Source organism: Mustelus asterias, chromosome 1, assembly GCF_964213995.1.
Source record: "Mustelus asterias chromosome 1, sMusAst1.hap1.1, whole genome shotgun sequence".
NCBI lineage: Eukaryota > Metazoa > Chordata > Chondrichthyes > Carcharhiniformes > Triakidae > Mustelus > Mustelus asterias.
The window spans coordinates 197691805-197717562 of record NC_135801.1 but is presented as its reverse complement, the minus strand read 5'-3'; the positions used below and the strand labels follow the sequence as shown (position 1 = coordinate 197717562).

General features: G+C 47.0%; 1 protein-coding gene across 1 annotated transcript in view; it reads right to left on the bottom strand.

The window, feature by feature from the left end:
* LOC144480642 (disintegrin and metalloproteinase domain-containing protein 8-like) overlaps nucleotides 1-25758 on the bottom strand; it is a 122973-nt gene that overhangs the window by 85750 nt on the left and 11465 nt on the right. Inside the window, exons 2-3 of the mRNA XM_078200270.1 lie at nucleotides 24901-25010; nucleotides 4676-4752 (exon numbers count right to left, since the gene is read on the bottom strand). Coding sequence (XP_078056396.1) covers nucleotides 4676-4752; nucleotides 24901-25010 — 187 coding nt within the window. The remainder of the gene's footprint in view (nucleotides 1-4675; nucleotides 4753-24900; nucleotides 25011-25758) is intronic.

Sequence of the window (25758 nt, the reverse complement as noted above, 5' to 3'; positions counted from 1 at the left end):
TTGACACACAAGGAAATGTGTTCTAAAGCGCGCTAATCCCATTTTCCAGCACTTGTCCCATATCCTTGAATGTTATGATGTAACAAGTGCTTATCCAAACACTTTTTAATGGTTATAAGGTTTCCAGCCTCCACTACCTTCCCAGGCAGTGCATTCCAGATTGCCACCACCCTCTGAGAGAAAGAAAGTTTTTCTCAAATTTGCTCTGAATCTCCTGCCCCTCACCCTAAAACTCTGCTCCCTCGTGATTGATCCCTCAACCAAGGGGAACTGCTGCTCCTTCCTCACCCTGTCCATACCCCTCATAATCTTACACACACCAATCATGTGCCCCCTCAGCCTTCTCTGCTCTAAAGAAAACTATCCAAGACTTTCCAGTTGCTCCTTATAGCTCAAATGCTCCATCCCAGGCAACATCCTGGTGAATCTCCTCTGTGCCCTTCAAGTGCTATCAGAGCCTTCCTACAGTGAGGTGACCAGTACTCAGATCAGCTGTGGCCTGAAAAACATTCTGTACAACTCCAACATTACCACCTTGCTGTTATACTCTGTACCATGAGTGATAAAAGCCTTCTGAACACATACCTTCTGAACTGGCCTACTCACCTGCTCTGCTGTCTTCAGGGATCTGCAACTAATTACTCCAAGATCCATCTGTTCCTGTGAGCTTCCTAGTGTCCTGCCATTCAATAAATACTCCCTCGTTTTGTTTCTTCTTCCAAAGTGCATCACCTCGCACTTATTAGGGTTAAACACCGTCTGCCACTGCCCATCTGACCAACCAATCTATATCTTCCTGTAACCTACGACCTTCTTCTTCACTTTAGCCACCCGACTAATGTCGGTGTCTTCTGCAAACTTGCTTATCATTTCCATCACATTATCACCTGTGTCATTTTTGGATATAACAGCACTGAACTTTGTGGGCAGCACAGTGACACAATGGTTAGCACTGCGCGCCTCACAGTGCTCAGAACCCGGGTTCAATTCCAGCTTGGGTCACTGTTTACACATTCTCCCCGTGTCAGTGTGGGTTTCTTCCAGGTGCTCCGGTTTCCTCCCACAGTCCAAATATGTGCGAGTTAGGTTGATTGGCCTTGCTAAATTGTTCCTTAGTGTCCCAGGATGTGTAGGTTAGAGAGATTAGCGGGGTAAATATGTGGAGTTACAAGGATAGGGCCTGGGTGGGATTGTGGTCAGTGCAGATTCAATGGGCCGAATGCCTCCTTCTACACTGTCGGGTTTCTATGATTTCTATGATTACACCACTGGACACCAGCCTCCAGATACTCAAATGTCCAAAGATGTGTGGGTTAGGTTGATTGGCCATGCTAAAATTGCCCCTTAGTGTCCTAAGATGCGTAGGTTAGAGGGTAAATATGTAGGGATATGGGGGTAGGGCCTGGGTGGGATTGTGGTTGGTGCAGACTCGATGGGCCAGATGGCCTCTTTCTGCACTGTAGGGTTTCTATGATTCTATGAAACACCCTTCTACTCTTTGAGGTCTATTACTGAGCCAGTTTTGGATCCATCTTGCCTTGTTTCCCTGAATTCCATGTGCTTTAACCTTCTCAGTCAGTCTCCCATGTGTGACCTTGTCAAAAGCTTTGCTAAAATCCAAATAAACGACATTAAATGCACTTCCCTCATCCACACATTTGACCAAAGTTCGAGAACAACCAAATCCTTGAAGTGTGTAGGCAGCCAGTGAGAAAAAGACAGCCCCCTTTCCAATTAACTGTATTATTACTGTCTGATAATTCATTACCGGCACTTGTATATATGTTCCGATGACTTTGGCTATTTGTTGTTATGGGACCTTAGAAGTAAAGGGGGAGGGATGTTATATATTTGGGATTGTTGTTGTGCTGTTACTTTAAGAGTTAGTCACGTGTATAGTTTGTGACATTAGCTGCTGCGCGGGCTTTGCCTCAGTCTACATCAAGCCTTTGTAGAGTTAACAGCGATTCAATAAATCTCTGTCGTTGTCTGTATCCAACGCAACGTGCTACAAATGGAAATTACAAAATGATAGTCACACTTAAACTCGTCCTTTTTTCCTGTTGTTGGTCATTTCAAAATCACTAAGTGCTGTGACCATTTTGTAGCTTGCATTTTGAAATTTGAATGAACATGCTCTTATCTGAAACCGATGGAAGTCACAGAATCACAGAATATTACAGTGCAGAAGAGGCCCTTCGGCCCATCGAGTCTGCACTGACGCATGAAAGGCCCTGGCCTGCCCAGCTAATCCCACTTGCCAGCACTTAGCCCATAGCCTTGAATGTTATGGTGTGCCAAGTACTCATCCAGGTACTTTTTAAAGGATGTGAGGCCTCCACCACCCTCCCAAGCAGTGCATTCCAGACCCTCACCACCCTCTGGATAAAAAGGTTTTCCTTAAATTCCCCCTAAATCTTCCACCCCTCACTTTTAACTTGTGTCACCTCGTAACTGATCCTAAAGTGAACAGCTGCTACCTATCCACCCTGTCAATGCCCCTCAAAATCTTGAACATCTCAATCAGGTCACCCCTCACTCGTCTCTGCTCCAGAGAAAACAACCCAGGCCTATCCAACCTTTCTTTATAACTTAAATGTTCCATCCCAAGCAACATCTTGGTAAATCTCCTCTGCACCCCCTCCAATGCAATCACATCCCTCCTGTAATGTGGTGACCAGAACTGCACACAGTGCTCCAGCTGTGGCCTCAACAATTGATAAAGTCACTTTAATAAAAAGAAAACCAGTGTTATTGGACCCAGGGTCATCTGGACTCGAAACGTCAGCTCTTTTCTCTTCTTACAGATGCTGCCAGACCGACTGAGATTTTCCAGCATTTTCTCTATTTGTTCCAGATTCCAGCATCCGCAGTAATTTGCTTTTATCCAGTGTTATTGGAAGCCATCCAGTTTTAGTTACGAAGATTGTCTTAATTGTGAGGCAATAAAAGATTAAGTAATTCAGTAATAACGATGTTAGAAAGGCTGGAAATGGAATTTGGATCACAAATGTTTTATCTTTCAGAATATTAAGCGTACTTTTTACCTGACATTTGATCATTAATACAGACTTTTAAACTGCTGTGAGATAAAGGTATTAATATGTGTTTCTTAGGCCACTGAATGTTGACCTTGACTGGGAAGACTGAATGGGCCTTTGTCTAAGGGACTTCAACTGCAGACAACAGATAGCTATGGTGACCAATTATTGGTTGAGACCCAAGCCTACCTCAGGATAAGAGATGTAGGGTGGGATTTTCCAGCCACACTTGCCCTAAAATGGGAAAATACCTACTGAGGTCACCGGATCTTTGCATTCCTGTGGCAGGCGGGATGGGAAAATTCCCCCCGTAGTTTGAGGGAATAGAGGGTCAAGGATCACAAGGAAAGGCGTCATGTGTTGGCGTAGGCTTGGAAGGCCGAAGGGCCTGTTCCTGTGCTGTACTTTGTTCTGTTTAGAAATGGTTTCTGAGAACAGAAACAGCACTCTGGGCATTCCGACATCACAAGGACCGCTGCAGTTCAGAAAGATCACCAACACCGCCTCAGGAAAAATCCAGGACAGGCAACAGTGAGCAATACCACACATGTCCATTCTCATCAGCTAACAAAAGGAGTTAGCAACTGTGGTGAACCATTGTTGGTTCCCACCAGGTAGTGCTGAGCCATGGTCTGGCCAGTACTATGAGTCTGTAGATATGTTACTGTTGGGGTTAGGGTTGGGCTGTTCTACCTGTTAATATAGTCCTATGGTACACCCCAGTTGGCTCCGCCTCCTGAGAGAGGTATAAAGGTCACTGCTCTGCCTGGTGACCCTTTAGTCTGGGATCGTATACTGTATATAGTAGCTCTGTTATTGTTGGCAATAAAAGCCTTTATTTCCCGAGTGCATCCAGCCTCTCGTGTGTTATATCGCGCATCAGCAACCAAAGATGCAGATTTGAAGTGAATGAGTTGATAGAAGAACCAGGAGAATTTTTTTTAAAACTTAAATTTTCCAAAAAAGGAGTAAATGTGTCCTGGAAGGTGTTTCAGAAAGGTGGAGCAAGCAGATCCAATCGTTACTTTCAAAATGAATTGTATAAGTGCTTGAAGGGAGAATAGGAGTTGGCATGGTGGCACAGTGGTTAGCACTGCTGCCTCACAGTGCCAGGGATCCGGGTTCAATACCCAGCTTGGGTCACTGTCTGTGCAGAGTCTGCACATTCTCCCCGTGTCTGCGTGGGTTTCCTCCGGGTGCTCCTGTTTCCTCCCACAGTCCAAAAGATGTGCTGGTTAGGTGGACTGGTCATGTTAAATTCCCCCTCAGTGTACCCGAACAGGCGCCGGAGTGTGGCGACGAGGGGATTTTCACAGGAACTTCATTGCAATCGTACCTGTGACTAATAAATAAACTTTAAACTATGAGGAATGAACAGGAGAGTGGGATTGATTGGGGAGCTCTACATTACAACCAGCACAGGCCAAAGGGCAGAATGGTGGGAGACAGACTGGGACAGCTACAGTATGGAGTTTAAAGAGGGTTAGGTACAAAGCAAAACTCTAACTTTCCTATCATTTGTACAGGATCCCTATAATTGAATATGAAACAGAAACTACTAAATGAAATCCATCCACAAAGCATCCTGAGAATTGATACCTAGTTCTCTGTCATACAAAGTGAGATTTACTTACAGGTCTCTGTTGAGGTCCAATATTAAGTTCTCTTTCTCGATTACCACAGAAATGCTAATGTGTTCTGGATAGTCCCACTGCAAAGGTACAAAGAATTACTCACTGTGAGACATGATTTATTCACTGAAGGCCGCACTTTATGGGGCGGTGCGGTAGCACAATGTTTAGCACTGCTGCCTCACAGTGCCAGGGACCCGGGTTCGATTCCCGGCTTGGGTCACTGTCTGTGTGGAGTCCATATGATCTCCCCGTGTCTGAATCATAGAATCACAAATTCATAGAAACCCTACAGTGCAGAAAGAGGCCATTTGGCCCATCGAGTCTGCACCGACCACATTCCCACCCAGGCCCTATCCCCATATCTCTACAAATTTACCTGCTAATCCCTCTAACCTACGCATCCCGGGACACTAATGGGCAATTTTAACCTGGCCAATCAACCTAACCTGCACATCTTTGGACTGTGGGAGGAAACCGGAGCACCCGGAGGAAACCCACGCAGACACGAGGAGAATGTGCAAACTCCACACAGACAGTGACCCAAGCTGGGAATCGAACCCAGGTCCCTGGAGCTGTGAAGCAGCAGTGCTAACCACTGTGCTACCGTGCCACCCACCACGGTCTGCGTGGGTGTCCTCCGGGTGCTCCAGTTTCCTCCCACATTCTCAAAGATGTGCTGGTTAGGTACATTGACCCGAACAGGCGCCGGACTGTGGCAACTAGGGGGATTTCACAGTAACTTCATTGCAGTGTTAATGTAAGCCTTACTTGTGACTAATAAACTTTACTTTAACTTTATATTACTCACAAGGCAGTAATTTGTTTGGAGAGTATAAATGCCCGTTATGCATACATGGATCCCTCCAACTTTAGGACAGTTACAAATTCTACAGACATAACAGTTATCTCCTGTATGAAGCATCAGGTGATAGAATGGTACAGTGCAGAATCCTATCCATTGTGTCTGCACCAGCCCTTTCCAATGGCATTCTAGAGAGTCCCACTTAACCTGCTGTCATTACCTGGTCCGATACTCGCTGAGTCGTACCACTGCTAGTGAGAACGGAGAATTTGGTGATCAGCCAGAGCTCCAATCACAGCAGTGGGACTGGAGAATCCCAGCCGCGGGTGAGGTGAGCGAACTCCAGCACTCGCCTGGTCGATTTCTCGATTTCCAGTCTCACAACAATGTGGTTAATTCTGAGCAATCCTTTGGAATGGCACTGAGTTTTCTTCGCCCACTCAGCTCTCTGCTCAAAGGCAGTTAGGGATGGGTCTTGCCAGTGATGTCCATTCTATCGTCTCATAAATAAATAAATAACACCTTTCCAGCAATTATTTATCAAGTATTTCTCCAATTCCTTTTTAAAGGCTTGTTTCCATCACCATTTTAGATAATGCCTTTCAAATCTTAATGATTAATCAGTAACCCGGGAATAACAGGATACAGCCACATGAATATTGTAGCACTGGTCACACACTCATACCTTCCATCTTGTTTGTTTTATCATCTCTCTCTCTCATGCTCTCTTACACTCTCTCACTCTTATTTGCTCTCTTGTTTAGTCTTTCACTCATTCCATCACTCTCTCGCATTCTCTCTCCCATTTTCATCTCAGTTTTGCTTATGTGTCACTCCTTGGCTTTTAATTCAATCCAAATCTAAATCTCACAACACCAAGTTAAAGTCCAACAGGTGATCACCTGATGAAGGAGCAGCGCTCCGAAAGCTCGTGCTACCAAATAAACATGTTGGACTTTAACCTGGTGTTGTGAGACTACTTACTGTGCTTACCCCAGTCCAGCGCCAGTATCTCCACATCATAGCTCCAATCCAAATCTCAGTTCTACATCCCATCTTAACTCTTACTTCCCATAACATCCTTCCTCCCTCCCACCGCTCTATCAGAACAGGGGGACAGTAAACAGGTTCACGTGGGCACAGAGTTAGAAAGTTAATAAGAAGGGGCAAGACAATAAATAGTGCAGAATAATGATATGGATAATGAGAACGACATTGTGATAAAGGAACGGAGCAGACAAACAGAATGGGCAACGGCAAACAGGGTCAGAGTGAGGAAAAATGGCAAAACAACAGAATTAAAACCTGGTGTTGTTAAACTTCTTTCTATGGCTAAGCCAGTTCTCCACCCATCTAGCTAGCTCACCTTTTATCCCGTGAGATTTAACCTTTTGCACCAGCCTGCCATGAGGGACCTTGTCAAACGCTTTACTAAAATCCATATAGACGACATCCACGGCCCTTCCCTCGTCAATCGTTTGAACAGTACAGAACAGGAACTGTACAGAACAAGAACAAAGAACAAAGAACAGTACAGCACAGGAAACAGGCCCTTCGGCCCTCCAAGCCTGTGCCGCTCCTTGGTCCAACTAGACCAATCGTTTGTATCCCTCCATTCCCAGGCTGCTCATGTGACTATCCAGGTAAGTCTTAAACAATGTCAGCGTGCCTGCCTCCACCACCCTACTTGGTAGCGCATTCCAGGCCCCCACCACCCTCTATGTAAAAAACATCCCCCTGATATCTGAGTTATACTTCGCCCCTCTCAGCTTGAGCCCGTGACCCCTCGTGATCGTCACCTCCGACCTCGGAAAAAGCTTCTCACTGTTCACCCTATCTATCCCCTTCATAATCTTATATACCTCTATTAGATCTCCCCTCATTCTCCGTCTTTCCAAGGAGAACAACCCCAGTCTACCCAATCTCTCCTCATAGCTAAGACCCTCCATACCAGGCAACATCCTGGTAAACCTTCTCTGCACTCTCTCCAATGCCTCCACGTCCTTCTGGTAGTGCGGCGACCAGAACTGGACGCAGTACTCCAAATGTGGCCTAACCAGCGTTCTATACAGCTGCATCATCAGACTCCAGCTTTTATACTCTATACCCCGTCCTATAAAGGCAAGCATACCATATGCCTTCTTCACCACCTTCTCCACCTGTGTTGCCACCTTCAAGGATTTGTGGACTTGCACACCTAGGTCCCTCTGTGTTTCTATACTCCTGATGACTCTGCCATTTATTGTATAACTCCTCCCTACATTATTTCTTCCAAAATGCATCACTTCGCATTTATCCGGATTAAACTCCATAAGAACAGGCCCTTCGGCCCACCAAGCCTGCACTGATCACATTGTTCTATCTAGACCAATTGCCTGTATCCCTCTATTCCCCGCCTGTTCATGTGCCTATCCAGATAAGCCTTAAACGTCGCTAACATGTCTGCCTCAACCACCTCACTTGGCAGTGCATTCCAGGCCCCCACCAACCTCTGTGTAAAAAACTTCCCCCGCACATCTCCACTGAACCTTATCCCCTTGTGCCCCCTTGCAATTGTCATTTCTGCCCTGGGAAAAAGCTTCCAACTCTTCACCCTATCTATGCCCCTCATAATTTTATAAACTTCTATCAGGTTGCCCCTCAGCCTCCGTCTTTCCAGGGAGAACAATCCCAGTTTATTCAATCTCTCCTCATAGCTAATACTCTCCATACCAGGCAACATCCTGGTCAGCCTCCACGTCCTTCTGTAGTGTGGTGACCAGAATTGGACACAATATTCCAAATGTGATCTAACCAACGTTTTATATAACTTTAACATAATTTGCCAACTTTTACACTCGATGCCCCGTCGATGAAGGCAAGCATGCGATATGCTTCACCATCTTTTCGACCTGAGCTGCCATTTTTAAGGATCTGTGGACCTGTACTCCCAGATCTCTCTGTGTGTCTTATCTCCTGATGATTCTGCCATTTATTTTACAGCTCCCACCTGAATTGGATCTACCAAAATGCATCACCTCACATTTGTCAAGATTAAATTCCATCTGCCATTTCTCCGCCCAATTTTCCAGCCTATCTATATCCTGCTGTATTCTCTGACAATCTTCATCACTATCCACAACTCCACCAATCTTAGTATCATCCGCAAACTCAGACCAGCTACGTTTTCTTCCAAGTGATTTATATATTACAAACAGCAGAGGTCCCAGCACTGATCCCTGTGGAACACTACTAGTTACAGACCTCCATTCAGAAAAAACCCCCTTCCACCGCTACCCTCTGTCTTCTATGGCCAAGCCTGTTCTGAATCCACCTAGCTAGTTAGAAACATAAAAACTAGAAGCAGGAATAGGCCATTTGGCCCTTTGAGCCTGCTCCGGCATTCATCTTGCTCATGGCTGATCATCAAATTCAATATCCTGATCCCCGTTCCTCCCATATCCCTTGATCCCTTTAGCCCCAAGAGCTATATCTAATTTCTTCTTGAAATCAGACAACATTTTGGCCTCACCTACTTTCTGTGGGAGTGAATTCCACACATTCACCACCCTCTGAGTGAAGAAATTTCTCCTCACCTTAGTTGTAAAAGGTTTACCCCTTATCCTCAAACTATGACCCCTAGTTCTGGACTCCCCCACCATTGGGAACCTTCTTTCTGAATCTACCCTGTCTAACCCTGTTAGAATTTTATAAGTTTCGATGAGATTCCCCCTCACTCTTCTAAACTCCAATGAATATAATCCCAATCGACTTAGTCTCTCCTCATATGACAGACCTGCCATCCTAGGAATCAGCCTGGTAAACCTTCATTGTATTTAGAACATAGAACATAGAAAAACTACAGCACAAACAGGCCCTTCGGCCCACAAGTTGTGCCGAACACATCCCTACCTTCTAGACCTACCTATAACCCTCCATCCTATTAAGCATCCAGGAGTCTCTTAAAAGACCCTATTGAGTTCGCCTCCACCACCACTGACGGCAGTCAATTCCACTCGCCCATCACCCTCTGTGTGAAATCTTACCCCTAACATCTCCCCTGTACCTACCCCCCAGCACCTTAAACCTGTGTCCTCTCGTAGCAGACATTTCCACCCTGGGAAAAAGCCTCTGAGAGTCCACCCGATCTATGCCTCTCAACATCTTATACACCTCTATTAGGTCTCCTCTCATCCTTCGTCTCTCCAAGGAGAAAAGACCGAGCTCCCTCAGCCTATCCTCATAAGGCATGCCACTCAATCCAGGCAACATCCTTGTAAATCTCCTCTGCACCCTTTCAATCTTTTCCGCATCCTTCCAATAGTGAGGCGACCAGAACTGAGCACAGTACTCCAAGTGGGGTCTGACGAGCACAGTACTCCAAGTGGGGTGAAGAAGGCATATGGCATGCTTGCCTTTATAGGACGGGGCATAGAATATAAAAGTTGGGGTCTGATGTTGCAGATGTATAGAACGTTGGTTCGGCCGCATCTGGAATACTGCGTCCAGTTCTGGTCGCCACACTACCAGAAGGACGTGGAGGCTTTGGAGAGAGTACAGAGGAGGTTTACCAGGATGTTACCTGGTATGGAGGGGCTTAGTTATGAGGAGAGATTGGGTAAACTGGGGTTGTTCTCCCTGGAAAGACGGAGGATGAGGGGAGACTTAATAGAGGTGTATAAAATTATGAAAGGCATAGATAGGGTGAACGGTGGGAAGCTTTTCCCCAGGTCGGTGGTGACGTTCACGAGGGGTCATAGGTTCAAGGTGAAGGGGGGGAGGTTTGACACAGATATCAGACGGACATATTTTACACAGAGGGTGGTGGGGGCCTGGAATGCGCTGCCAGGCAAGGTGGTGGAAGCGGACACACTGGGAACGTTTAAGACTTATCTAGACAGCCATATGAACGGAGTGGGAATGGAGGGATACAAAAGAATGGTCTAGTTTGGACCAGGGAGCGGCGTGGGCTTGGAGGGCCGAAGGGCCTGTTCCTGTGCTGTATTGTTCTTTGTTCTTTGACGAGGGTTCTTTCTTCTGTAGCAAGGACATCCTTCCTCAGATAAGGACACCAAAACTCCAAAGAACAAAGAACAATACAGCACAGGAACAGGCCCTTCGGCCCTCCAAGCCCGCGCCGCCCCCTGGTCCAAACTAGACCATTCTTTTGTATCCCTCCATTCCCACTCCGTTCATGTGGCTATCTAGATAAGTCTTAAACGTTCCCAGTGTGTCCACCTCCACCACCTTGCCCGGCAGCGCATTCCAGGCCCCCACCACCCTCTGCGTAAAATACGTCCTTCTGATATCCGTGTTAAACCTCCCCCCCCTCACCTTGAACCTATGACCCCTCGTGAACGTCACCACCGACCTGGGAAAAAGCTTCCCACCGTTCACCCTATCTATGCCTTTCATAATTTTATACACCTCTATTAGGTCACCCCTCATCCTCCGTCTTTCCAGTGAGAACAACCCCAGTTTACCCAATCTCTCCTCATAACTAGCCCTTCCATACCAGGCAACATCCTGGTAAACCTCCTCTGCACTCTCTCTAAAGCCTCCACGTCCTTCCGGTAGTGTGGCGACCAGAACTGGGCGCAGTACTCCAAATGCGGCCGAACCAACGTTCTATACAACCGCAACATCAGACCCCAACTTTTATACTCTATGCCCCGTCCGATAAAGGCAAGCATGCCATATGGCTTATTCACTACCTTCTCCACCTGTGACATCACCTTCAAGGATCTGTGGACTTGCACACCCAGATCCCTCTGCGTATCTACACCCTTTATGGTTCTGCCATTTATCGTATAGCTCCCCCCTACGTTAGTTCTACCAAAATGTATCACTTCGCATTCATCAGGATTGAACTCCATCTGCCATTTCTTTGCCCAAATTTCCAGCCTATCTATATCCTTCTGTAGCCTCTGACAATGTTCCTCACTATCTGCAAGTCCAGCCATTTTTGTGTCGTCCGCAAACTTACTGATCACCCCAGTCACACCTTCTTCCAGATCGTTTATATAAATCACAAACAGCAGAGGTCCCAATACAGAGCCCTGCGGAACACCACTAGTCACAGGCATCCTGCCGGAAAAAGACCCTTCCACTACCACCCTCCAGACAATATCCAGACAATATCTAGTCAATACTCCAGGTGTGGCCTCACCAACATCCTATACAATTGCAGCAAAACATCCCTATCCCTATACTCAAATCCTCTCGCGATGAAAGCCAACATACCATTTGCCTTCTTTATTGCCTTCACCCATGATCCCATGTGATTTAACCTTTTGCACCAGCCTGCCATGAGGGTCATAGAGTCATAGAGGTTTACAGCATGGAAACAGGCCCTGAGGCCCAACTTGTCCATGCCGCCCTTTTTTTTAAACCCCTAAGCTAGTCCCAATTGCCCACATTTGCCCCATATCCCTCTCCTCATCTAAAAGCTTTTTAAAAGACAAAATTGTACCCGCCTCTACTACTACCTCTGACAGTTTGTTCCAGACACTCACCACCCTCTGTGTGAAAAAATTGCCCCTCTCGACACTTTTGTATCTCTCCCCTCTCACCTTAAACCTATGCCCTCTAGTTTTCGAATCCCCTACTTTTGGGAAAAAATATTGACTATCTCGCTGATCTACGCCCCTCGTTATTTTATAGACCTCTATAAGATCGCCCCTCAGCCTCCTACGTTCCAGCGAAATAAGTCCCAGTCTATCCAGCCTCTCCTTATAACTCATTCCAATAAATCCCGGAACCGTATCAAAGAAACGGGGCTTTTAACAGTGATGTGATTTGAATTCTGATCATCTTTGGAGTAAGCATAGAATTCCTATGAAATGTTTGAACATAACTCCTCCTCCCGCTCCCCCCTGCCCCCATCAAAAAATAGCCCCCACAAGAAAACGTTTGGTCAGAACAGCTCCCACAAGAAAATACCTGGAATGTTTTGAAAATGGGTGACAGGGCAGGAGGTTGAGAAATTTTAGAAACCAGAAAATGATGGTTACAAAACAAAAGGGGAATTTTCGAGTACAAGAGCGGACTAGCAAGAAATACAAAAACAGACATTTCAGAGCTCCAACAAATACGTAAAAAAAGAGAGTCGCTAAAGTGAAAGTTGGTCCCTTCGAGGGTCAGACTGGAGAATAAGAAATGGGAAACAAGGAGTTTTGAACAAGTATTTTGTATCGGTCTTCACAGAAAAAAAAATCCCAAGAATGTCAGGAACCACTGGACAACAGGAAGGGAGAAGCTTAATGCAATCACAATCACCAAGGAAAATGGACTGGGATCAATGGCTGACAAGCCCCCATGGACCTGATGACTTGCTTCCTTGGGTCGGAAAGGAATTGACTTCAGGACTAGTGGACGCACTGGTTGTGGTCTTCCAAAATCTTAGAGATACGAGAAAGGTCCAGCAGATTGGAAAATGACAAATGTAATACTTTTATTCAAGACAGGATATGTGGGCGGCACGGTAGCACAGTGGTTAGCTCTGCTGCTTCACAGCTCCAGGGACCTGGGTTCGATTCCCGGCTTGGGTCACTGTGTGGAGTTTGCACATTCTCCTCGTGTCTGCGTGGGTTTCCTCCGGGTGCTCCAGTTTCCTCCCAGTCCAAAGATGTGCGGGTTAGGTTGATTGGCCATGCTAAAATTGCCCCTTAGTGTCCTGGGATGCGTAGATTAGAGGGATTAGTGGGTAAAATATGTAGGGATATGGGGGTAGGGCCTGGGTGGGATTGTGGTCGGTGCAGACTCGATGGGCTGAATGGCCTCTTTCTGTACTGTAGGGTTTCTATGGTTTCTATGATGAGGAGGGGGACAGAAGGCAGTAAATTATAGGGCAGTTCGACTAACTTCTGGCATTAGAAAAATGCTGGAATCTATTATGAAAGTGGAAACAGCAAAACATTTAAAAAATCATAATCAGGCTCATGGTTTTGTGAAAGGGAAATTGTGTTTGACAGATTTATTCAAATTCTTTGCTTCTGTAACAAGCAGGGTCGATAAAGCAGGTCCTGTAGACGTGGGGGAATTGGATATCCAAAAGCAATTTGTTAAAGTTCCGCATATATAAAAAAATTACTATAAAAGATAAGAGCTCAAGGAGTTGGGGTGATGCATTAACATTCATAGAGGATTGGCTAGCAGGATAAAAAGGTACCTCTAGTGGGGTGCCATAGGGAACAGTGCTGGGACCTCATCTATTTACACCTATATTCACAACGTTGGTGAAGAGATAGAACATAGAACATAGAACATTACAGCGCAGAACAGGCCCTTCGGCCCACGATGTTGCACCGACCAGTTAAAAAAAAAGATAGAGTGTATTGGAGCTAAATTTGCTGATGAAGCAGGGATCGGTAGGAAATCTAGCTGTAAGGAAGACACAAAGGGGATGATTTTACGACCTCATCACACTCGTTTTTCGTTGAGTTAAGGTTATAAAATTGGGACTGAGCCAACTAGTGGGAATGGCGCCTGTTTTTGCACCATTCCCATCTTACCAAAAATAAACGGGTGCGATCTGAAGCTTGGCCAAAATGGGCGAGACGTTCAATTAGCATTTTGTTGCATTCATCCCAGTCTCATTAACCGGCTTCACTCTCAATTGTCTCAGCTCACTTGCCTTAACTGTCCTTTAGAGAAGGAAAACTGCTGTCCTTACCTGTCCAAAGGTGTGCGGGTTAGGATGATTGGCCATGTTAAAATTGCCCTTAGTGTCCTGGGATGCATAGGTTAGAGGGATTAGTGGGTAAATATGTAGGGATATGGGGGTAGGGCCTGGGTGGGATTGTGGTTGGTGCAGACTTGATGGGCCGAATGGCCTCGTTCTGTGCTGTAGGGTTTCTAAGATTCTAATATTTACCTGGTCTGGCCTACATGTGACTCCAGAGGCACGGCAATGTGGCTGCCTCTCAACTGCTGAAATGGTCCAGCAAGCCACTCAGTTTCAAGGGCAACTAGGGATGGATAATAAATGCCAGCGACGCCCATGTCTCACGAATGTGACCCCCAGATCCCCCCACTCCCTGCAGCCTGCATGCTTCCAGCCCCTGAACCCCAGCATCTCTCCCCCAAATGGCTCACAAGCTTTGCCATCTGAGGGCCACCTCCTGACGCCCTGCAGGCCTCCTGCCATTGGAATTTACATGGCTCTTTCTGTCCCCACAGGAGAAGAATGCCCATAACTGCCGAGAGAGAGCGAAGACAGGGGGTGGTGTGCCCAAAATCTGGATCCTCATCCCATTCAAGTAGCGGGCATTAGAGCTCGTGGGACAGGAGGCGATCCGCACCATCAGTGACAGCCAGGTAAGGCTGAAGCATAGAAGTGAGCAGCTGCCAATCCTCCACTCATTGGAGATATCTCAAGTAAGTTGGATGCAGCCCAGATTCTTGTCCCTCCCTGCATTCAACCGAACATCCAAGGCCTCTGGAGCGCGGGGGCTTGCCTGAAGGGAGGATCAGTTGGCCCCAGGCTAGATGCTGGGCCTCTGCGATCACTTGTCCATCAGCTGCTGGAGATGCAGCAACAGAGCCAGGGAATGTAGGAGGGACTGAAGAAAAAGAAAGAGGCACATGACATGCAAAGGCAGCTGGGATCAAGTGAATCTCTTGAAGAGTATAGGGGGTGTAGGAGTAGAGTTAAGAGAGAAATCAGGAGGGCAAAAAGGGGACACAAAATTGTTTTGGCACATAAGGCAAAGGAGAATCCAAAGAGCTTCGACAAATACATAAAGGGCAAAAGAGTAACAAGGGAGAGAGTAGGGCCTCTTAAGGATCGACAAGGTCATCTATGTGCGGATCCACAAGAGATGGGTGAGATCCTAAATGAATATTTCTCATCAGTATTTACTGTTGAGAAAAGCATGGATGTTAGAGAACTTGGGGGAATAAATAGTGATGTCTTGAGGAGTGTAAATATTACAGAGAAGGAGGTGCTGGAAGTCTTAAAGCGTATCAAGGTAGATAAATTCCTGGGACCTGATAAAGTATATCCCAGGATCTTGTGGGAGGCTAGGGAGGAAATTGCAGGTCCCCTAGCCGAGATATTTGCATCATCGATAGTCACAGGTGAGGTGCCTGAAGATTGGAGAGTGGCAAATGTTGTGCCTTTGTTTAAAAAGGGCTGCAGGGAAAAGCCTGGGAACTATAGGCCAGTGAGCCTCACATCTGTGGTGGGTAAATTGTTGGAAGGTATTTTGAGAGACAGGATCTACAGGTATTTAGAGACGCAAGTACCGATTAGTGACAGTCAGCATGGCTTTGTGAGTGGAAAATCACATCTCACAAATTTAATTGAGTTTTTTGAAGAGGTAACCAAGACGGTAGATGAGGGCAGTGCAGTTGATGTTCTCTACATGGACTTTAGCAAGGCCTTTGACAAGGTACCGCAAGGTAGGTTGTTGCATAAAGTTAAATCTCACGGGATCTAGGGTGAGGCATCTGAATGGATACAAAATTGGCTTCTTGACAGAAGCCAGAGGGTGGTTGTAGAGAATTGTTTTTCAAACTGGAAGCCTGTGACCAGTGGTGTGCCTCAGGGATCAGTGCTGGGCCCACTGTTATTTGTCATTTATATTAATGATTTGGATGAGAATATAGGAGGCATGGTTAGTAAGTTTGCAGATGACACTAAGATTGGTGGCAGAGTGGACAGTGAAGAAAGTTATCTCCGATTGCAACGAGATCTTGATCAATTGGGCCAGTGGGCTGACGAATGGGAGATGGAGTTTAATTTAGACAAATGAGAGGTGATGCATTTTGGTAGATTGAATGAGGGCAGGACTTACTCAGTTAATGGTAGGGCATTGGGGAGAGTTACAGAACAAAGAGATCGAGGAGTACATGTTCATAGCTCCTTGAAGGGGCGGCACGGTAGCACAGTGGTTAGCACTGCTGCTTCACAGCTCCAGGGTCCCGGGTTCGATTCCCGGCTCGGGTCACTGTCTGTGTGGAGTTTGCACATTCTCCTCGTGTCTGCGTGGGTTTCCTCCGGGTGCTCCGGTTTCCTCCCACAGTCCAAAGATGTGCGGGTTAGGTTGATTGGCTAGGTTAAAAATTGCCCCTTAGTGTCCTGGGATGTGTACGTTAGAGGGTTTAGCGGGGTAAATTTGTGGGGGTAGGGCCTGGGTGGGATTGTGGTCGGTGCAGACTCGATGGGCCGAATGGCCTCCTTCTGCACTGTAGGGTTTCTATGATTCTATGATTCTATGAAAGTGGAGTCACAGGTGGACAGAGTGGTGAAGAAGGCATTCGGCATGCTTGGTTTCATCGGTCAGAACATTGAATACAAGAGTTGGGACGTCTTGTTGAAGTGTACAAGACATTGGTAAGACCACACTTGGAATACTGTGTGCAATTCTGGTCACCCTACTATAGAAAGGATATTATTAAACTAGAAGGAATGCAGAAAAGATTTACTAGGATGCTACCAGGACCTGATGGATTGAGTTATAAGGAGAGGCTGGATAGACTGGGACTTTTTTCTCTGGAGCGTAGGAGACTGAGGGGTGACCTTATAGAGGTCTATAAAATAATGAGGGGCAGAGACAAGGTAGATAGTCAATATCTTTTCCCAAAGGCAGGGGAGTCTAAAACTAGAGGGCATAGATTTAAGGTGAGAGGGGAGAGATGGAAAAGTGTCCAGAGGGGCAATTTTTTCACACAGAGGGTGGTGAGTGTCTGGAACAAGCTGCCAGAGGTAGTAGTAGACGTGGGTACAATTTTATCTTTTAAAGGGCATTTAGACAGTTACATGGGTACGATGGATATAGAGGGATATGGGCCAAATGCAGGCAATTGGGGTTAGCTTAGGAATTTTTTTAAAAAGGGCAGTTTGGACAAGTTGGGCCGAAGGGCCTGTTTCCATGCTGTAAACCTCTCTGACTCGATGGCCACACTGGACCGACTGAGAGGCTGTTGAGAAGAGTCCTAAAGCTTTCAGGCAGATCAGCTATTGTTTGTCTTGCGTAAAGTAAATCAAATAAAATGAGGGACAAAGTAAAAGGGGCAGCCCCTTATAAAGAGGGGCAACCACCCAAAACAAAAAATAAGTGTAAAGCAAGCTTAAAATGTCAAATCAAAATGTGATTAAGAGGGCCAATAATACACCCCAGCCCCTGCGGCGCCCAACAGGCAGGAGGGAGTAAACACTGCCCGTGGACTCTGCATGCTCCCTCTCCAGGGATAGCTGTCCGTGAATGCAGCTGTGGTAGAGGGTCAGACAGTTGGGTCGGACGAGTCGCCTACTGCCTGGACCTTTTTCTGGCGCGTGTGGACAGGCCCACAAGGAGGTAACCCCCCCACCCCCGGCCCCCCCGCCGCCCCCGCCACCCCTCCCACGTCAGGTACCTGGATCAGGAGCGTGGGACTGAAATGCAAACTAAACATCAATAAAAGGTTTTTGAGGTAACACAAAAAGGAGTGCAGCTTAAGACAGTAAATATATACATGGTTCACGGACTCCACAGGACCGCAAAAAGGGGCAGGTTTCTTGGGAGCCCATGAAGCGGTACAATTTACAGTTGTATGGTACTGCTGCATGCACGAGCCTCCAGCCCAGGTCCCCGATGTATTGGGGGAGGATCCCTCCTTGGAGGAATCTCCACTGGGGACTTCTGCCTGCTGGACAACAACAAGGCGTGCCAAGGTGTATCCAGGTAACAGGCGAGGGCACGGTAATGGAAGGTGTGCAGCAGCAGCAGCCCATACAGGAAACCTCTACATGCAGCAGCAAAGGGCACAGAGGGAATTTCCGCAAGGCGGCTCCAACTGCGGGGTGCCAGACCCGGGAAAGTGGGTCTGACAGCGTGGGTGAAGGAACGCACCAGTTAGATTGGTGAATTAGGCACTGTGAAGTTTCACTCGCACTTTTGATATATGAGCACTGAGTTTGACTCCACAGTCATCGCCACTAATAAATGTTGCTGCACCCCACAGCGATGACCAAATTGTCTCTGATTAGCCTCCAACAGGGATGACCATTCCTGACTTCGCCGGAGGAATCCTGCATGTGGAAGTCCATGGGGGAGGGTTCTCAGTGCACCGCTACTGGGAATAGCAAAGCACTCAAGCCTTTTGTAAGGATCATCCAGGAGGGCTTCTTGAAACAGTGTGTAGATAGTCCAACTAGGGAAGGGGCCATACTGGACCTGGTATTGGGGAATGAGCCCGGCCAGGTGGTCTATGTTTCAGTAGGGGAGCAGTTCGGGAACAGTGACCACAATTCAGTAAGCTTTAAGGTACTGATGGATAAAGATAAGTGTAGTCCTCAAGTTAAGGTACTAAATTGGGGGAAGGCTAATTACAACAATATTAGGCAGGAACTGAAGAATGTAAATGGGGGCAGGTGTTTGAGGGCAAATCAACATCTGGCATGTGGGAGGCTTTCAAGTGTAAGTTGATAGGGATTCAGGACCAGCACATTCCTGTAAGGATGAAGGATATGTATGGCAAGTTTTGGGAACCTTGGATAACGAGAGATATTGCGAGCCGAGTCAAAGAGAAAAAGGAAGCATTTGTCAAAGCTAGGAGGCTGGGAACACACGAAGCAAGTGTGGAATACAAGGAAAGCAGAAAGAAACTTAAGCAGGGAGTAAGGAGGGCTCAAAGGGGTCACGAAAAGGCATTGGCCAGCAGGATTAAGGAAAATCCCAAGGCTTTTTATACATATATAAAGAGCAAGAGGGTAGCCAGGGAGAGGGTTGGCCCACTCAAGGACAGGGGAGGGAATCTATGCGTGGAGCCAGAGGAAATGGGCAAGGTATTAAATGAGTACTTTGTGTCAGTATTCACCAAAGAGAAGGTCTTGGTGGATGATGAGTCTGGGAAAGGATGTGTAGATAGTTTGAATCATGTTGAGATCAAAAAGGAGGAGGTATTGGGGTTCTTGAGAAACATTAAGGTAGACAAGTCCCCAGGGCCTGATGGGATATACCCCAGAATACTGAGAGAGGCAAGGGAGGAAATTGCTGGGGCCCTGAGACAAATCTTTGTATCCTCACTGGCGACAGGGGAGGTCACAGTAAGAGTTTTAACAACACCAGGTTAAAATTCAACAGGTTTATTTGGTAGCAAATACCATTAGCTTTCGGAGTGCTGCTCCTTCGTCAGATAGAGTGGAAATCTGCTCTCAAACAGGGCACAGAGACACAAAATCAAGTTACAGAATACTGATTGGAATGCGAATCCCTACAGCCAACCAGATCTTAAAGATACAGACAATGTGAGTGGAGGGAGCATTAAGCACAGGTTAAAGAGATGTGTATTGTCTCCAGACAGGACAGCCAGCAAGTCCAGGAGGCAAGCTGTGGGGGTTACTGATAATGTGACATAAATCCAACATCCCAGTTTAGGCCATCCTCATGTGTGCGGAACTTGGCTATCAGTTTCTGCTCAGCAACTCTGCGCTGTCACGTGTCGTGAAGGCCGCCTTGGAGAACGCTTACCCGAAGATCAGAGGCTGAATGCCCGTGACCGCTGAAGTGTTCCCCCACAGGAAGAGAACAGTCTTGCCTGGTGATTGTCGAGTGGTGTTCATTCATCCGTTGTCGTAGCGTCTGCATAGTTTCCCCAATGTACCATGCCTCGGGACATCCTTTCCTGCAGCGTATCAGGTAGACAATCTTGGCCGAGTTGCAAGAGTATGTACCATGTACCTGGTGGATGGTGTTCTCACGTGAGATGATGGCATCCATGTCGATGATCCGGCTCGTCTTGCAGAGGTTGCTGTGGCAGGGTTGTGTGGTGTCGTGGTCACTGTTCTCCTGAAGGCTGGGTAGTTTGCTGCGGACAATGGTCTGTTTGAGGTTGCACGGTTGTTTGAAGGCAAGAAGTGGTGGAGAAGCTACGGCATCTCCTCCGGAGCCATCAACATGTCATTGATGAAGACGAACATCTCGCCAAGGCCATCCCCACACCCCCACTTTACACAGAAGGTAGTGGGTGCCTGGAACTCGTTGCCGGGGGAGGTAGTGTAAGTGGATATGGTAGTGACTTTTAAGGGGCGTCTTGACAAATACATGAATAGGATGGGAATAGAGGGATATGGTCCCTGGAAGGGTAGGGGGTTTCAGTTCAGTCGGGCAGCATGGTCGGTGCAGGCTTGGAGTGCTGAAGGGCCTGTTCCTGTGCTGTAATTTTCTTTGTCCTTTGCTCCTTGTTCACTAACTCCCCCACCCCCCCAGACAACACCCACCCCCCCCACCTGAACCCCACATCCCCAGACAACCCCCACACATCCCCCACTGAACCCCACATCCGCAGACAACCCCCACACATCCCCCACTGAACCCCACATCCGCAGACAACCCCCACACACACCCCACTGAACCCCACATCCCTAGACAACCCCCACCCCCCCCCACTGAACACCACATCCTGCCACCCCGACAACCCCCACACATCCCCCACTGAACCACACATCCCCCCACCCCCAGAAAACCCCCACACACACCCCACTGAACCCCACATCCCCAGACAACCCCCACACATCCCCCACTGAACCCCACATCCGCAGACAACCCCCCCCCCACACACACACACCCCACTGAACCCCACATCCCCCCACCCCCAGAAAACCCCCACACATCCCCCACTGAACCCCACATCCGCAGACAACCCCCCCCACACACACACACACACCCCACTGAACCCCACATTCCCACCCACCCCCACCCACTCCCAGATGATTGAAACATAATATAGAAACCCGACAGTGCAGAAGGAGGCTATTCGGCCCATCGAGTCTGCACCGACCACAATCCCACCCACGTATTTACCCGCTAATCCCTCTAACTACGCATCTCAGGGACACACACCCCCAGCGTTGCAAGTGAACCGGTTGATGACATTGTGATTCCTGCAAAAAAATGCTCACTGACTTCTCCCCTGTTTTGGGTGAGCTCCCAATCTCGCTCGTTTATTTTTGCCGGTACATAGAAACATAGAAAATAGGAGCAGGAGGAGGCCATTCGGCCCTTCGAGGCTGCTCCGCCATTCATTACAATTATGGCTGATCATCCAACTCAATACCTAATCCTGCTTTTTCCCCATAACCTTTGACCCCATTCGCCCCAAGTGCTATATCCAGCCGCCTCTTGAATACATTCAGTGTTTTGGCATCAACTACTTCCTGTGGTGATGAATTCCACAGGCTCACCACTCTCTGGGTGAAGAAATGTCTCCTCACCTCCGTCCTAAATGGTCTACCCTGAATCCTCAGAGTGTGACCTCTGGTTCAGGATTCCCCCACCATCGGGAACATCCTCCCTGCATCTATCCTGTCTAATCCTGTTAGAATTTTATAAATCTTTATGAGATCCCTGATGTCTGAACTCCAGTGAAAACAATCCTAAACTAGTCAATCTCTCCTCATACATCAGTCCCGCCATCCCCGGAATCAGCCTGGTAAACCTTCGCTGCACTCCCTCGAGAGCAAGAACATCCTTCATCAGAAAAGGAGACCAAAACTGCACACAATACTCTCGGTGTGGCCTCACCAAGGCCCTGTGTAATTGCAGCAACACATCCCTGCTCCTGTACTCAAAACCTCTCGCATTGAAGACCAACATACCATTTGCCTTCTTTACCGCCTGCTGCACCTGCATGCTTACCTTCAGCGACTGGTGCACAAGGACACCTAGGTCCCGCTGCACACTCCCCTCTCCCAATTTACAGCCATTCAGGTAGTAATCTGCCTTCTTGTTTTTGCTTCCAAAGTGAATAACCTCACATTTATCCAAGTTATACTGCATCTGCTGTTGATTAGCCCACTAACCCAACCTGTCCAGATCAGGCTGAAGGATCTCGGATTCCTCGTCACAGTTCACCCACCCACCCAACTTGGTATCATCTGCAAACTTTGAGATGTTACATTTTGTTCCCTCATCCAAATCATGAATATATATTGTGAATAGCTGGGGTCCCAGCACAGATCCCTGTGGCACCCCACTAGTTACTGCCTGCCAATTTGAAAAGCACCCATTAATTCCTATTCTTTGTTTCCTCTCTGCCAACCAGTTTTCTATCCATCCCAATATACTTGCTTCAATCCCATGTGCTTTAAACTTGCACGATAATCTCTTGTGCGGGACTTAGAGTCATAGAGGTTTACAGCATGGAAACAGGCCCTTCGGCCAAACTTATCCATGCCGCCCATTTTTTTTAAACCCCCAAGCGAGCCCCAATTGCCCACATTTGCCCCATATCCCTCTATACCCATCTTACCCATGTAACTGTCTAAAAGCTTTTTAAATTGTACCCGCCTCTACTACTACCTCTGACAGCTTGTTCCAGACACTCACCGCCCTCTGTGTGAAAAAATTGCCCCTCTGGGCACTTTTGTATCTCTCCCCACTCACCTTAAACCTATGCCCTCTAATTTTAGACTCTCCTACCTTTCGGAAAAAATATTGACTATCTAGTTGATCTACGCCCCTCATTATTTTATAGACCTCTGTAAGGTCACCCCTCAGCCTCCTACGCTCCAGAGAAAAAAGTCCCAGTCTATCAAGCCACTCCTTATAGCTCAAACCATCAAGTCCCAGTAGCATCCTAGTAAATCTCTTCTGTACTCTTTATAGTTTAATAATATCCTTTCTATAATAGGGTGACTAGAACTGACACAGCACTCCACGTGCGGCCTTACCAATGTCTTGAACAACTTCAACAAGGCATCCCAACTCCTGTATTCAATGTTCTGACCAATGAAACCAAGCATGCTGAATGCCTTCTTCACCACTCTGTCCACCTGTGACTCCACTTTCAAGGAGCTATCGAACTTTCCTCAACGCCCTACCATTAACTGAGTAAGTCCTGCCCTGGTTCAACCTACCAAAATGCATCACCTCGCATTTATCTAACTTAAACTCCATCTGCCATTTGTCAGCCCACTGGCCCAATTGATCAAGATCCCATTGCAATCCGAGATAACCTTTTTCACTGTCCACTATGCCACCAATCCTGGGATCATCTGCAAACTTACTAACCATGCCTCCTATATTCTCATCCAAATCATTAATATAAATGACAAATAACAGTGGACCCAGCACCGATCTCTGAGGCACACCGCTGGTCACAGGCCTCCAGTTTGAAAAACAACCCTCTACAACCACCCTCTGGCTTCTGTCAAGAACAGTAAGAAGTCTCACAACACCAGGTCAAGAAGCCAATTTTGTATCCATTTAGCTACCTCACTCTGGATCCCGTGAGATTTAACCTTATGCAACAACCTAGCGTGCGGTACCTTGTCAAAGGCCTTGCTAAAGTCCATGTATCAACATCAACTGCACTGTCTCATCTACCTTCTTTGTTACCTCTTCAAAAAACTCAACCAAATTTGCGAGACGTGATTTTCCACTCACAAAGCCATGCTGACTGTCCCTAATCAGTCCTTGCATCACTAAATGCCTGTAGATCCTGTCTCTCAAAATACCTTCCAACAACTTACCCACCACAGATGTGAGGCTCACTGGCCTGTAGTTCCCAGGCTTTTCCCTGCAGCCCTTTTTAAACAAAGGGACAACATTTGCCACCCTCCAATCTTCAGACATATCACCTGTGACTATCGATGATTCAAATATCTCTGCTCGGGGACCCGCAATTTCCTCGCTAGCCTCCGTTTGACTTTGTCAAACGCTTTCTGAAAGTAAAAATATACCACATCTACTGGTTCCCTCTTGTCAACTCTCCTAGCTACATCTTCAAACAATTCCAACAGATTTGTCAAGCATGATTTCCCCTTCATAAATCCATGCTGACTCTGTCTGATCCTGCCACTGCTTTCTAAATGCTCCGCTATAAAGTCCTTGATAATGGATTTGAGAATTTTCCCCACCATCGATATTAAGCTTAATGGTCTATAATTCCCTGTTTTCTCTCGACGTCCCTTTTTGAATATTGGAGTGACATTCGCTACCCTCCAATCTGCAGGGGCAATGGGAACGGGTGTGAAAATGGGTGCCATTCCCGCGAGTCGGCTCAGTCCCACTTTTACAATCTTAATTTGCTGAAAACGGGCATGATGAGGTTGTAAAATCGCGCCGATTGTCTCCCATCTGTGCCCCAAAATGCAAATTCCATCACACAATTCCTGTATTCAGTTTCAAAAATGGATCATTTTATATGAATTGGACACACCATCTGGGTACATGAAAATACAACACTCCCCCCTCAGCACCATTCCCCTTAAAAACATTCAGTATCTTCCACGCTTCAACTCGTTCTGAGCCAAACCTACTGCAGTTTTAAAAAAAAAACAGATTTCCCACTTTGCAACTCCCATATTGGGATTTTTTCTGGATTATTAGCACAATGTTACTCAAACAATTTACACCCTGGATAAACTGAAATGATTTTGATCATTACAGTGTACAGGGATGGAGACGCACTTTGGGTTGTTACGATCAGCCTGTCGGAACGGTGTCAGATTAATTACCTGTGGCAGTAGGGTTAGATTCTGTTTCCGTTTCCCGACTAACACCTGTGGAACTACAAACTTGTAATCCTTCAGTTCTTCAAGCAGTTCCTCCTGCTGATCTCGGTAATCTGTGTGAAACACAAAGGGGAGATTTTGTGGCATTTCAGCAAAGGCCAGGGCACCATTTTTGTATACTGGACATGATGTGAAAGTCCACGACATGGAGATCTCTCAGCACCAGCAGGCTCCTAGTCTGGGTAGGCCTCAACAATGGCTGCCCTCAGTACTAGTGTAACCAGGCACTAGACAGCTCAATACACCGCAGCACGGGGAACTACCTGTATTATCAGGCCCCACAATAGGATCCTTCTGCACCAGTCACCCCAGCACAAGTCATCCCTACCACTGAGATCCACAACTCAATCACACATCATTATCCAGTGGCTGTGGCTTCAAGCCTCACTCAATGTGAGCATGGGATCTAGGCTGAACACCAGAGCAGGACCGAGGGGGTGCTGCACTGTTAGAGGTGAGATCCTTCAGGTAAGCAGATAAAGAAAGTTCTCCGTCTGTGCTGTCAGGTGCTTGGGAAAGATATCAAGGCACTGTTTTGAAGCATTTGCTCTTTTCAATATTTATTCATGACCTGGACACACCGGATAATTTCCTCGACACTCTAAAAGGAGTAATTGGAACTCAGCGGGATATAGTTTAAATTTAAGTTTATTTATTAGCATCACAAGTAGGCTTACATTAACACTGAAGTTACTGTAAAAATCCCCGAGACGCCACACTCTGGCATCTGTTTGGGAACACTGAGGGAGAATTTAGCATCGCCAATGCTAAATTCGTCTAACTAGCACGTCTTTCAGACTG